Source organism: Balaenoptera musculus, chromosome 10 (genome assembly GCF_009873245.2).
Source record: "Balaenoptera musculus isolate JJ_BM4_2016_0621 chromosome 10, mBalMus1.pri.v3, whole genome shotgun sequence".
In the NCBI taxonomy this organism is placed as follows: Eukaryota; Metazoa; Chordata; class Mammalia; order Artiodactyla; family Balaenopteridae; genus Balaenoptera; species Balaenoptera musculus.
In genome coordinates, this window is record NC_045794.1 from 26,708,282 (window position 1) to 26,723,541 (window position 15,260).

Below are 15,260 nucleotides of genomic sequence, written 5' to 3' on the forward strand. Positions count from 1 at the left end.
GTTGAATATAAGCGTCATTAGGATTTGTGCTGTGTCTATTTTGCTCACCGCTCTATGCCCAGTGCCTAGAAGTGTGACTGACACGAAGCAGATGCTCCACGGCTTCAGAGTGGACTTTTTATAAATCAGTATTTGACATTCCCTTATTTCCCAAGTGAGGTCAGGGCGCCCGCTGGTTTCGCACTTCCTGTCCCTTTAAGAAGCCCAGGTAAGGGAGAGAAAGTGCTGCCGGGAAGGAGGGCGGAGCAGGAGGGCGGGGTGGGGACGCAGGGCGGGGGTGGGGGCGCTGGGTGTTGGGGGCCGGCTCTGGGGTGGGAGGTGGGACCCAGCGTGCAGTTGTAAAGAAGGCGCTAAAAGAGGCGCAAAGGCGAGTGACCGACCTGCCCTGTGCTTAGCTTCCCAGGACGGTGTTAGCACAGCCAGGTAAGGAGAAAAGGAGGACTGTGCCTGCCCCTTTAAGACTGACTCCCGTCCTCCTTCGAGGGAAGTTACGTGCTAACACTTTGGAACTTGCCCCTTTAAATAAACCTGTTTTCTTTCCTTACCAGTTAATCCATGTACCAAGTGTCCACCGCATAATCATGTATTCATAACGGATGCTTCATTGGGGCTGGCGTGGGCGGGGCATCATCGGTCTGCATGACAGGGTGTCGAAAATCAATCATCTTGTATTTGCTCTGCTTTCTTTTCAAACCTTAGGCTCGTGCGATTCAAGGGCTGACCCAATCCTTCCCTACACAATTAATCCAATGAGGTCAGGTTGTTAGAGACCCTGAGATTAAAAGGGATAAACGTGGGCTGGCACACCCACTTAAGGTCTATCCTTGGTTCACAGACAGACATTTTGCCCCTCCTCGTGTCTTGGTATTTTAACTAATTGCCCACGTTTAAAAGTGGGAGTTTATGGGTAAATAGCTGGATTGTTTTGAGAAATTGAAAGATCTGGCCACGTGTCCCCTGGCTGCCTCCTTTGGACTGTTTTGAAATAGTTTCCAGTTTGCCACAGCCCTTCTGTGATCTAACAACCAGCCTGCATCACACATTTATCACCAGTCTGGCCCTGGGTAGGCATTTGAGTTTGGGGCCCCTACTCTAAATACTTGGGTGGACATAAGACTATTTATATATTTATGCAGAACAGATCAGAGGTCCCAAACAACTGGGTGTATAATTCATGCTTAAACTGCTCTTCCTCATTCTTATTTTTATCAAGGTGTCTTTCTATTAAGTCCAGGTTTGGTAAAGATGACTCATCAGAGGTATTTACAGAAAGAGATTTGGGAGTTGATATTCTTTTATTACAATTAAATCCATAGTTTTTTGTTTGTTTTGTTTTGTTTTTGTTTGTTTTTAGGAAAACACCTGAATCTTGATTACATTGATGTTTTATGCTAGGACTATCTTTATTGAGCCAGTCAGTATAATTTGTATATCTCTAACCACAGTTACAATTTGGTAATCTGCACAATCTTGGCTAGACTTCATAAAGGCAAGAACTGTGTTTGCCCTGATAATTGCTCTATTCCATCACTAGAATCTAAGCTTCCTGAAGGTGGGGACTTTATTTTGTTCACAGTTGCTAAGCACAGTGCCTGCTTAAAGGGAAGTGATTTATTAAATGAATGAAAGAACTTTAAAGGTATACCTTATTTTATATAAAAGGCGTGTTCCTGAGGATTCTCTGAAAATCAGATGCTTGTGTATTTGTTGTTATAAGTTATTAAAAAGGATTCTGTTGTGGAAAGGCATCTTTTAGAAGATTGGATTTTCCTAAATTAATGCACCAACGCTTTCACCTAAAATGAACTTGCACTTGTGCATCATCTGCTACAGAGCTAACACTAACATTTTCTTACTATGCAATAGGATTTGGAAGTGTTGGTGAGCCTTGGAGTTTTCAGTATCATTTATGTTTTTAGAGGTCCAGAGATTCCAGTTGAGATCAGTTTGGCAGCCAGACCCTTATTCTTTCCCCAGGAGGAGCAGCTGTTATCAAGAGAAGCACCAACAAACCTGTGCTTTGGGACCTATGGCCTTGCGCCCAGGTTGGAGAGCGTTTACATCATTTGCCATGAACCGCTGTAGTGTCCTTCGGAAGGCTGTGAGAAGCAGTGGTTTTCCCTTGCTTCCCTGGGGCCACTGCCCCTGGAGGGGAACTGGAAGCTTTTTGGACCCTGAGATGAAAGCTTTCCTGGAGGAGAACACTGAAGTCACCAGCCGTGGTAGCCTCACCCCTGAAATCCAGTTGCGGCTTTTGACCCCCAGATGCAAGTTCTGGTGGGAGAGAGCTGACCTGTGGCCCCACAGTGATCCTTACTGGGCAATCTACTGGCCAGGAGGCCAAGCCTTGTCTAGGTATGGCCGTAAGTGAAGCGGGAGCCTTTAGGGCTCCTCATATCCTTACTCTTTTCAGCCCCTTCCAACTCCTCATTCTCCCTGCTCCTCACAAAAAAACAGAGTAAAACCCCAAATTCTTTTCTTAATTTAGAGCAGTTTAGGAATAATGTTGGGTTGCTTTGTTGCATAGCTTTACCTTCTGCTCCAAGCTGATCAAGGTGTTTCCCGATATATAGCTCTCTCCCCAAGAGAAATCCTAAGTCAGCTGTCAAGACCCTAGATAGCTGGTAATGATCCAGAAATCTCACACTGTTCTCAGGTTCATGGTTCATGATATGATGCATGGCCGGTGCAGAGTTCCTCAGTGGAGCTTAAAGCCTCAGTCCTTCAGGTCGCCTGGTTTAATCCTGTAAATGTTGCTCCTTAAACCTCACACTTCCTCCATCATTGCCTCTTCCCAAGCTCCCAAAGAACGAGGGATGTGAGTGATTGGGACATTACTCAGGTGAACTCTGGAGTTGCACGTGCATTAAAATGATTTTTTAAAAAATATTTATTTATTTCTTTATTTGTCTGTGTTGGGTCTTAGTTGTGGCATGCGGGCTCTTAGTTGCGGCACTGCCTTTGCATTTTTAAGGTTCCCCCTTTCCAACTCCCCATACTGCAAAGGTCTTCTTTAGGACATATTCTCACACATTCACACAGTGCTTTTTATTAAAACAGCCGCTGAAACAAAGGCAAGAACTTAACAGCATTTTAATCTAGTCTTTGCTCTTAGACTGGCAAATGATTTAATCTTTTTATACCTTGAGGTTACAAAACTGAAGGGAAAAGGATAAGGACTTCTCTTTCACAGGAATGGTATGGTCTAGCAGAATTCAGGTTGTATATAGTTTTAAATGCAAAATAAATAAATGCAAACATAGAGCTTTCTGGAGAATCCTAAGTTCTGGAAAGCTTTCTAATATCTAACAAGTCCAATATTCTGGCTGTTGTGTTGCCAAATTTTCAAGCTTTATTTACTTACATCATTTAAAAAAATACATTTTAAGTGATATCTATACAAGTTGTTATCAACTCCAAATATAAGTGCAATCAAATTCCTTAAGAGACTGTCTGAATCAGAGGTCACAAATAGGTGATCCACAGATGTGTTTTCTTTGGCCTTTACTTGTAAACTTAAAAAAAAAATCTGTTGCTAACATTTAAAACTTGAGGGATTGCATGTAAAAATTTATTTTGATTTGAAAAAGAAAGAATCTCTGGGGAATTCCCAGGTGGTCCAGGGGTTAGGACTTGGCGCTTTCACTGCCTGGCCTGAGTTCAATCCCTGGTCGGGGAACTAAGACCGCACAAGTCACGAGGCAAGGCCAAAAAAAAAAAAAAGAATATCTGATAACACTGGATTTAAATCTCTGATAACACCCCATTTCTATGGGGCAACAATTAGCTCAAGATGGGTAACAGCTGTCCCTTTAGACAGGGTACTACATCCTTGCCTTGCCATAGTTCCTTAGTCTTTTTTTGGCTTGCCGGATCTTAGTTCCCTGATAGGCCCTCAGCAGTGAAAGCGTGGAATGCTATCCACTGGACCGCCAGGGAATTCCCTCTGCTCTTCTTTATTATTACAATACTAAGGTCAAGTGTCAGTTGACATTTATTATTTCAGTGTTTTCCCATTCATCTTCACTTGCTTGGTAACTACTTAGCCCAGGTCCAAATTCTTTGGTTGAACTGGACTTTGATCGTACCTTACCAGAGAGGTCATTATAAAACAGTTCAAGCAGTAGGTAAAACCATTCTCTGTTGAACAATGAAGAGGAGACTGTGAATTTTGCATCTAGCTTACTGAGTCCTGATTTTAGCAGTGTTTTGTCAGTCTATGTTTTTGGTGCTTAGTAGTTTCTGGGTCATAGTAAGTGCTCAGTACTTCTAAAAAGTTGACTTGAAGAGCACGATTAGTCAGTTGTATGGAACTGCTCTTCACACCTGCTAAAGAGAAAGAAAATGACTAGGTCCTCTCTCTGCCACCTCTGCCCAGCTCTTAAGATTGACATTTTATCTCATTCTAGTCAGGCCAAACTTGCCAATGTTGGACCAGATTCTTCTAAGTTTCACCATTTCTTTGTCCAGTCAATCCAAAGAAAAATTTTGGTACACCTCTTATTGACCTTCTCCTATCTTAGATAATGTTTTCCCTTTTCTTTCTAATTTAGGTATCTTTTGGATAATCCTGACGTTGTCAGAGGAAAATCTGTGTTAGATATTGGGAGTGGATGTGGAGCTACAGCTATCGCTGCTAAGATGAGTGGAGCTTTAAGGATCTTGGCCAATGACATAGACCCTAGTAAGAATTTCACATTTTAAAATATTTGAAGCTCATCTTTTTTTCTTCCAGGATAAATATCTACAGATGCCTCAACCCATCATAGCCTAGCCCATTTCCATGTGAATCTTATAATCTGATATTGTGAACTTACTCAGTGGGACATTATCTGTGGGAATCCTGTGAGGCCTGAGTTGATGGTGCATTTTTCACAGGAGGACTTCCATTTGTGTCTGGCAGATATACCAAAGTGATACCAACCTGGGAGCACTTACTGTTGGTCATTGCTGGGCTAGGGATTTCCTGAAATATGTAGGTAGTGTTTATTTGACCAAAACCCATGTGAAGATAGGCCTGTGTCTTTGAGGGAGATTTTATTCCATTCGAACCCAAGTTGAGACAGGTAAGTTTTAATTTTATCTGATTTTCTTCTAGTCTTCCCTTTCACTGAGGATCTAGCCCTTGAGGAGCCTTATTGTACATGGGGTCTCAGTTCCAACTTGTCATCCTGCTCAAGCACAAGGCTTGTAGATCAGCAAATGTTCCTTAAAACCTCAACATTTCCAGGTGTTTGGTATTGTTTTATTTTCAGGATATTCATATATTTGAGAATTGCAGGAAATAGCTTATATTGGCATATACTTTAGGCTTCTTTACCTAAAAAACAACTTTCAACAGAAAGGGAAAAAAAACATTGTTGGAGATTTTCTAGATTATTTAAATTAATTAATAGAGAATTAAAACAACCTAGCATATACCAATTCACTATGTGCTTTTTTAAAGTTGCAGGAATGGCTATTACACTAAACTGTGAGTTGAACCAACTGAATCCTTTTCCCATTTTAACCAAAAACATACTGGATTTGGAACAAGATAAGTGGGACCTTGTTGTGCTTGGAGATATGTTTTATGATGAAGACCTTGCAGACAGTCTACATCAATGGCTGAAAAATTGCTTTTGGGTCTACAGAACTCGAGTACTTATTGGTGACCCTGGGCGACCCCAGTTCAGTGGACATAGCATTCAGCATCAACTGCACAAAGTAGCAGAATATTCACTTCCAGAGCCTACTAGGCAGGAGAACAATGGACTGACAACAAGCACGGTGTGGGATTTTCAGCCTTGAGCTGTTGAAGTACCTCCGATATGGATATAGCTATGTTTGTGTTTAACCCTATAAGACTGTCCAGTTCAAAGAAGGCAACTCGTGTTAAATGGAAAATCTTGTTTCCAAAATATGAAGGTTAAAGTTTTGTCACCCTTTGTCATGTAACTTGTTCTGCAGTAAGCCAAATATAGAAATCTCTATCTGAAATTTTTTTTCTAGTTTTACTGCTAGAATATAATTATAGAAGGCAATATCCACATGTAGTTTAAGTAGCTGAGAGGAATTAGATATTTTAGCACAGTCTCTTTCTATAGTTGAGGACAACTATGATGTATCTTTGAATTAAACAAAATAAAAAATACAGAAGAACACTATATTTTAAAAAATTATCTGTTAAGATCAGAGATGCAGTTGGTATGGTACAGAATACAGTAAGTCCCCTACATACGAACCTTCAAGTTGTGAACTTTCAAAGATGTTACAGTGCCCCTGTATGCCAGCTGTTGTGCTGTACTACCGTACTTTTCAAGGTACTCTACTGTAAGATTAAAAATGTTTTATTTTTTGTGTTTGTTTTTTTATGATTATTTGTGTGAAAAGTATTATAAGCCTATTACAGTAGAGTACTATATAGTTGATTGTGTTAGTTGGGTACCTAGGCTAACTTTGTTGGACTTATGAACCCACTCTCGTAATGGAACTCATTCATATGTAGGGGACTTACTGTACATGGGCTTCGGAGTGAGGCCACTCTGTCACTTTCTAGTTGGGATTTTGGGCTACTTAAGCTCTCTGGGCTTTCATTTCTTCACCTATAAAATAGTAATAAAATTTAATAAACTGCACCTCAAAGGGTTATTATAATAAATGAAAGTATAAAGTGTATAATATAGGATAAGTATATAATAGGGCATCAATTAAGAAACACAGATAAAGATTTTATAATTTCCTACATACTCAGTACTGTGATACCTTATGATGCCTCTTTATGGTTTACTAAGGTCAGCTAGAAATTGGTTATGCCACCACTACATGCCCCAGCTTGTCAGGATCTTATATGTCAATAAGAACATTAGGACGTAAATGAAAAACAATGTGAAGAAGAATGTGTATAGTATACACTATTTATGTAAAAAAGATGCATGTATATACCTACATGTGAATGTATACGTAAAGAATACATATTTACTTGTAGTAGATATAGAATATCCCTGGAAAGATAAGTAAGAAACTGGTAACAGTGGTTGTCTTCTGAGAGGGTACCAGATGGCTGGTGGATGAGGGTGGTAGGGAGACCTAGTTCTTACTTTTGGGTCGTGTAATTTTGTACCGATTATACGTACTATGTTTCTTATTCTCCAATTTAAAACAAAACGTGACCACGATATATGTTACAGGTATAAAACGCAGCCTTGCGATTGTACCGTTGACCCTTGTACAACATGGGCGTTAGGGGTGCTGACTACCCCACCCACCCCCTGGAGTTGAAAATCTATGTATAACTTTACAGTCCACATCCAAGTTTCTGCATCTGGGGATGGATCGCGTAGTACTGTAGTATTTATTGAAACAAACCAAACAAAAAACACATATAAGTGCGGTTCAAACCCGTGTTGTTCAAGGGTCAGCTGTACTCTCGTGTTCTCATATACTGCTTAGGAGTTGTTTATGACACTTGCATTATATGCTTTCTAATAATACACACATGCCAGTGGGATTAGGATACCAGGGAGACATGATCAGAGCTATAGTCTTTCAAAAGAAATGTAGAGAAAGCAGTTAAGGGCAGGTTGTTGCTTAGGCAGGAAAACGGTATCATTAGGTGGGAGTTTTGGAGCTGGGTCACAGAGGATCTTGTGATTCTTGAACTCTGGAAGTCAGAGTTTATTACAACCCAATGAATCAACTCTTGTTGTATCCAATTTCCATTGGTCTACTGGGGCTTAATTATAAACTCAAAATTTTGATTCAGCATTGGTTAAAATTAATGGAAATTATAGGCTACAGTGGCACTGGGTGGCATTTGAGAGGAAAGAGTTTTGTTGACATATTCCTTGAAAATTCAGGATAGTCTTCTGGGTATTGTCCTTCTCAGCAAGATAAGAAAGAAAATTAAAGGAAATTATACTCTGGAGCACTGCTGGAAATCAGCTTGAAGAGGCGAAGAGGAGATTTAATTTTAAATATCTACATGGGACTTCCCCGGTGGTCCAGTGGTTGACAATCTGCCTTCCAATCCCTGGTTGGGGAACTAGGATGCCATATGCCGCAGGGCAACTAAGCCCACGCATCACAACAAGAGAGAAGCCCAAGCGCCACAATGAAAAGCCTGAGCGCCGCAACTAAGACCCAACACAGCCAAAAAATAAATAAATTAATTAATTAATTAATTACAAAATAAATATCTACAACACTGTTTCTGTTATCCTTTCTTAATTATTTATGAGGAAGGTACAAGAAGGTCTTTGAGACGTCCAAATATTACTTAAAATATTTTTAAATCGCCCATATATATAACAGTGATCCTTGAAATGACTTCATAGCATAACAAACGTTTGTATTAAGACTGTTCACGTTTAAAGAGATTATTGATATAGTTGGATTAATTTCTACCATATTTATAACTGTTGCCTTTGTTCTTTTTTGTGTTCTACTTTTTCTGCCTTTTCTGGTTTTATCTTTTTTGTGTGTGCTGCATCTCACGGCTTGTGGGATCTTAGTTCCCTGACTAGGAATCAAACCCCGGGCCCTTGGTGGTGCGAGCACAGAGTCCTTAACCACTGGACCACCAGGGAATTCCCCCTTTTCTGGTTTTAATTGAGGATTTTATGTGATTCCATCTTCTCTCCTCCCTTAGGATGTCAGTTATATTTATTAAAAAAATTTTTTTAGCAGTTGCCCTAGAGTTTGCAGTGTATATTTACAACTAATACAAGTCCACTTTGAAATAACAAACACTGTACTGCTTCATGATTTTCAGTTTGTTCAGCTTTTATCTTGTGAGGACAGGAGTGATGACTTCCAATCTCTGTACATGTCGCAGACCAGAAACTCGAAGTACGGCTATTACTTTTATTTATTTTCTTGTCTATTCATTCAACAGATATTTGGGTGCTTATTATGTACCAGACACTGTTCTAGGCATTGGAGGTACAGCAGTGAAAAAAAGAGAAATAATTTCTGTCTTCATGAAGCTTATATACTAGGGTGGGGAGACAGATAATAAATAAAAAATAAAACAGATGTCAGATGGTGACAGATGGAAAGGGGAAAAACAGAGTTTAGAGTGACAGGTAAGGGTGACAGGGATAGGCAGGATAGGGACGGGAGACCCAAATTTTAAACAGAGTGCTGAGAAACAGCTAAGATAACTAGCAGTATGAAAAAAAAGATCAAGCTGCCAACTGCTTTAGGATGATAAATCCTTTACAGACTCTAAAAATCTGATACCTTAGATCTTGAAACTAGTTTTCCCAAAAGCAGAAAAAGCTACTGACTTGGTTAGGTGTTCAATATTAAATCTTACTGAATTTGTCTTTAGAAAAATTTCATAGATGGAACAGGCCTTACCCATTTTACACATATATACATATGTACCACCTTTGCAGTGGCAATATATGTATCTATGCTATAAACATATCACATTTATAAAGTAGTTAATAGTAAGGACAAGAAGTAGAGTTGAATATGTAAACCCTTCCCTCTAAACATATACAACAAATCTACCATACCACACTTTCCCTGTTATTCACTACATCACAGTAAAAATAGGAAATCTTTAAGAAAGTCCCACTGAGACAGGCTCATGGCACAGGGAATATGCTGAATTTTGGGGTAGTTTAAGCACAGTACACTTCAGAGAATTTTGTGATTATAGAGAGTAATACATTTCATTTGAAAACTAAGACCTGTGTGTTTATTTCACAATGTGAAACCAGTAGAGCTTCAGAATACAACTTCTGTGATGACATTTTGTGTTTACTCATTCTTACACATTCTTGACTGCAGTTTTTAAGGATGAAAGTTTGTAGATGAATAGCATGTATTTGGGAAAAGTAGCCATACTCAGTAACATTCATATGCTGAATGGCTAAGTTATATGATGTCCTGGATTATGACATTAAACTATTATATTTCTTTGTTTCATTGAAATAATAAATTCTGTGAAGAAGTTACAGGCCTGATGTTCAGCTTTGCTTTTTGGCCAGTGGACATTTAAATAATTTGGAAGGTAGCAGCCAAAAAATAGCTAGGAAGGTAATTATGCTTTTAGAAATATCTTTACTTAGAATTCTCCTAGTATTTATCCATATTGGTAAATTTCTCTTACAGCAGCTCAAATATCTAGGTAGGAGAAGGAAATTTCCAGGCAAACAGGTAATTTAAAACTTTGCTATTAAGGAAACAAACACAATACCCTCCCCAAATACATCAGAGGGCATGCTAGGATTGCCATTTCAAGAACAATCACTCCTCAAACAAACTTAGAAATAATAGCACTATTAAAATGTTTAAGAGCCTGGTTAACTTCAAAGCATAAATCATATTATTGGAAAGCCAATCTCTAGATCATTGTTTCCTGGGAAAGTAGTATGAAGATCATAGCTTTGATAAGCTTCAATAAGCATCAATATACAGTCCACGTCACTTGCTTTAGTTTGTTTGGGCCTACTAATTGCTCCAAGACTTCTCGTGAATGATCTACAAAAGAAAACAATGACAATATATTAATTCATAGTAATCAAAGATATTGAATGTGTCCTCATGTATAAACTGGGGATGATGATAACTATTATATCTCATAGGGTTATTTAAAGGATTAAATGAGATGATATATAAAGCATACTATAAGCTAAAAATACATTTAATTAGTGGTAACCATCACTATTATTGGCTGCAGTAAACATATCATAGTAATACTTCTAAAAAACAGGTATTTACTGTTTTCTCTGTAATTTCATCTTAATTTCACCAACCAGAGAGTAATAGGGTTAAAGTTTCTCAGGGTCCTGGCAGGAAGTAGATGACACACTAAACTAGGGTGCTTGAAGAGGTTTTAACTATAAAGGAGTGATTAAAGCAAGCATGATTAAAGAAAGCCAACAGGTATGGTAAAACACCTTGGGAGGGGGCAACATGCCCATAAAGGTTAGGGGACAGAGTAGTTACTAGAACAGGACAACTTGACCTGTAGTTGAACATTTTTCCATGTCATATAATATTTATAAAACATGATTTTAAATAGATAACTATTACATGAATTCCTTGTAATTTAACCAATCTGTATGACTAGACATTTAGATGGTTTTCAATTATTCACAGTATATAGCAGTGATTTTAATATGGTTTACATATCTTTTGCAAAGTCAGTTTTACAATATCTTTTAATGCTTTTAATGCTTTAATGCAAAAACACTGCTAAAATTTTATTACTTTAAAAATTATTCAGGAGTTTAATAAACTTGTTCCATAGATACAACCTATGTTGTATGTATAACATATCTCTAACCTAGTCTTGGGAAATTTCTTAGTTTAGTCGTTCTCAGACTTAAAGATTTCATAGACCACTAGGAAAAAAAGCAGGCCCAACATATGGTTACTAAGTTTTATTTTAAGTAAAACAAAAATAAGCCAAAACATTAAAGATTTAGTGCAAGAAAGAGAACTAGAGAGTGTTTGGAAACAAGAAGTTATAGTTGTGAAAACAAAGGTTTACTTCAGCAGCTAATTTTTTTAAAAGCAGCTAAAAATATAACAAATGCAGTTTTCATTGTCATAAAAAATATCAGTTATTATAGAGGAAGTCTGTTATTACAGGAGATCTAGATTAAGGACAGGTTTCAAACAGGTTGAAAGTAAAAGGATGGATAAAGATGTATCATGTAGACAGCAACTGTAACAAAGCTGTAGTGGTTATACTAATAGAAGAGGGAGGAACACTTTCCAACTTATTCTATGAGGACAGTATTACCTTGACACCAAAGCCAGACAAAAACATCACATACACAGAAAACAACAGACCAATATTTCTTATGAATATGTACTCAAAAATCCTCAATAAAACACAAGCAAACCAAATCTAGCAACACAGAAAGGGTTATATGCCATGATCAACTGGGATTTATCCCAGGAATGCAAGGTTAAACATCCGGAAGTTAATTAATGTAGTACACTGTATTTGTTTCCTCTTGCTGCTGTAACAAATAACCACAACCTTAATGGCTTAAAACAACACAAATTTATTATTGTACAGTTTTGAAGGTCAGAATTTCAAAATGGGTCTTACTGGGCTAAAAGCAGGTATTAGGAGGTTAGCATTCTTTTTGGAGGCTCTAGGGGAGAATCCACCTCCCTGACTCTTCCAGCTTCTAAAGGCCACCACATTCCTTGTATTCCTCCATATTCAAAGTGAGCAACATTGGACAAAGTCTTTCTTATGCTGCCATCTCTATGGTTCTCCTTCTTCTGTCTCCCTCTTCTACTTTTAAAGACCCTTATGATTACATTGGGCCCACCTGGGTAATCCAGGATAATCTCCCTATTTTAAGGTCAATATACTTGTAGGTTCTGAGCATTAGAACATGGACATCTTTGAGTGGGGGCATTTTTCTGCCTGTGGCACCCATATTAATAGAATAAAGGACAAAAACGACATAATCATTTCAATAGACACAGAAAAGGCATTTGATAAAATCCGACATTCATGATAAAAACATTCAACAAACCAGAAACAGAAAGGAACTTCCTCAACCTGATAAAGGGCATCTATGAAAAACCCACCACTAACATCATCCTTAATGGTGAGAAACTAAATATTTTCCCCCTACAATCAGGAACAAAGATAAGGATTTCTCCTTTTGCCACTTCTATGCAACACTGCACTGGAGGTTCCAGCCATGGAAATTAGGGAAGAAAAAGAAAAGGCATTCATGTTGGAAAGGAAAAAGTAAAACTATTTGTAGTTAGGTAATATGGTACTAAGGAATCCACTAAAAATTAGAACTAATAAATGAGTTCAGCAAGATTGCAGGGCACAAGATCAATATACAAAAATCAATTTATTTCTACACAATGAACAATCCAAAAATTAAAAGCAGCTCTTTGCCCTTTTCCTGTTTGCCCATTTGTGTTCCCCTCTAACCTTAAAAGAACCTAATTATAGGAATGAGATCACTAAGCAATTGAAACTAACTCCTGACTTATGCTCTCCTGAATGCACACCATGCCTTGTCTAACCTGTTGATTCTTTTCCTAGATAAAAAGAAGTAAGAATGAAGAATTAAGCAGTTAAAAAAATGACTTGCTTTTTACCCCCAACAGCTCCCTTAGCAATCCTGCAGGCAGACCACGCAGGCAAGGTTTTCTTCTCTCTGAAGAAAGAGTCAGCCAGTCTGCACTCAATGGAGAATGATGCAAAACCCAACCTCATGCCTCAATGATTCAATGAGATTCTTTCCCCCATTTTTCCATTTAAAAACTCTCATGGCTGAGCAGAATCTTTGGAGTTGGCCTCTGGACACGAGTTTACCATCTCCCCAGATTGCCAGCTTTTCTTTTTCTTTCTTCTTCTTCTTCTTATTTTTGGTCACACCGTGTGGCTTGCATAATCTTAGTTCCCCGAGCAGGGATTGAACCGGGGTGCTTGGCAGTGAAAGCACAGAGTCCTAACCACTGGACTGCCAGGGAATTCCCCTGGCTTTTCTGATTAAAGCAGCTTTTCTTTTCTTTTTTTTTTTTTTCTTTTTTTAATGGTGATATCTTTTTATTTTTTCTATTATTTATTTTTGGCTGCGTTGAGTCTTCATTGCTGCACGCGGGCTTTCTCTAGTTGCGGTGAGAGGGGGCTACTCTTCCTTGTGGTGTGCAGGCTTTTCATTGAGGTGGCTTCTCTTTGTTGCAGAGCACAGGCTCTAGGTGCACGGGCTTCAGCAGTTGTGGCTCGCGGGCCCTAGAGCACAGGCTCAGTAGTTGTGGCGCAAGGGCTTAGTTGCTCCGCGGCATGTGGGATCTTCCCAAACCAGGGCTCGAACCCATGTCCCCTGCATTGGCAGGTGGATTCTTAACCACTGCGCCACCAGGGAAGTCCCAAAGCACCTTTCTTTTCTACTGACACTTGCCTCTTGAATTACTGGCATATGAGTGGCAAGCAGCCAAACCTGGTTTCCGTTACAAAATGAAATTAAGAAAATAATTTCATCCACATTACCATCAAAAAGAATAAAATACTTAGGAATACGTTTAACAAAAGAAGTGAAAAACTTATACTCTGAAAACTACAAAACATTGTTGAAAGAAATCAAAGAAGATCTAATAAATGGAAAGATGTCCATGTTCATAGATCAGAAGACTTAGTATTAAGATGGCAGTACTCCCCAAACTGATCTACAGATTCAATGCAATCCCTAGCAAAATCCCAACAAACTTTTTAAAAAGAAATTGACAAAACGATCCTAATATTTACATAGGAATTCAAGGGACCCAGAAGAGCCAACACAGTTTTGAAAAAGAACAAAATTGGAAACGTGTACTTCCCGATTTCACTTTAGCTGGTGGTTCTAAGACTATTTTGGCATTTTTACTAGTTATGAATATATTATCAAATATGATATGTAAATATTTGTTTTCTGACTATATTTGTGACTCTTCTGTAGGAATTTATTATTGCACATAAATAGAAAAACATTTTTCCCTCTAGTTGTAAGCATACAGTATATTTTTATGTAATTTTAAAAACTGGATGCTAGAGGGCAGTATTACATTACTCAAATTCTCCTCAGGCAGCTTTTCTTTTCCCCATAAAAAGTATAGAGTATTTAGAGCAGTGAGTCAGTAGTAGGAATATTTGATGCCTGTAAGTTTATTACGCTGTAGGGAGAAACTGGGGGGTCTCTAAGTATTTCATGATCTCTTGCCAGAATACTCTGTAGAAACTGTGGAGGAGGAAAAAGAATTTTCTTTACCCTTCTGAGTTCTTGGCTGAGATCCCCTGTGACCAAAGACAGATTAACAAGAGAAAAACAAACAGAAGTTTATCAACAAGTATACTTCATGTATACATGGGAGATACCCGGGAAAAATGAGTAAACTCCCTGAGACGGCCCAAGCCACCACCTTAAGTACCATCTTCAGCTAAAGACAAAAGAAAGATTTTGGGGTTGTTGGGAGACCGGTTATGGGAAGTTACCAGGAAAAGCATAGTAAACAAGGGTAATGAAACCAGGCAGGACCCTCCTGGGTACAAGCCCCTCCATGTCTCCCACTTCCTGTTTGCAGAAAAAGCTTTCCTCTCCTAGGCCTTCCCCAAGTTCCAAAGAGCAGACTCAAACAGTTAATGATTAGAGAAGTAGAAAATGCAGAAACAAAGAAAGCAGGCAAGCAAGAAAAGTAATAATAGCTTGAACAATAGAGTCACAGGACGCCTAGTTCCTCCTGAAGGGATAGAGATAACAATCTGACATATCTTTGAGTTGTTCTGCAGAAACTAGGAC

The 15,260-nt window shown here is 38.5% G+C and overlaps 2 protein-coding genes across 4 annotated transcripts in view; one reads left to right on the top strand and one right to left on the bottom strand.

The window, feature by feature from the left end:
* The first annotated feature begins 330 nt into the window (after window positions 1-330).
* On the top strand, window positions 331-6,255 carry ETFBKMT (electron transfer flavoprotein subunit beta lysine methyltransferase). Its single transcript, XM_036866350.1, has 4 exons — window positions 331-423; window positions 1,978-2,355; window positions 4,554-4,684; window positions 5,447-6,255. The coding sequence occupies exons 2-4, from the start codon at window positions 2,030-2,032 to the stop codon at window positions 5,788-5,790; spliced, it is 801 nt and encodes a 266-aa protein (XP_036722245.1). The 5' UTR covers window positions 331-423; window positions 1,978-2,029; the 3' UTR covers window positions 5,791-6,255.
* Window positions 6,256-9,364: 3,109 nt separating this feature from the next.
* AMN1 (antagonist of mitotic exit network 1 homolog) overlaps window positions 9,365-15,260 on the bottom strand; it is a 61,843-nt gene continuing 55,947 nt past the window's right edge. For all 3 annotated transcript variants that reach the window (XM_036866573.1, XM_036866571.1, XM_036866574.1), the window contains one exon: window positions 9,365-10,473. Coding sequence is in view for 2 of the 3 variants with exons in the window: in XM_036866571.1 (XP_036722466.1) it covers window positions 10,400-10,473 (74 nt within the window). In the remaining variant the exon portion in view is untranslated. The remainder of the gene's footprint in view (window positions 10,474-15,260) is intronic.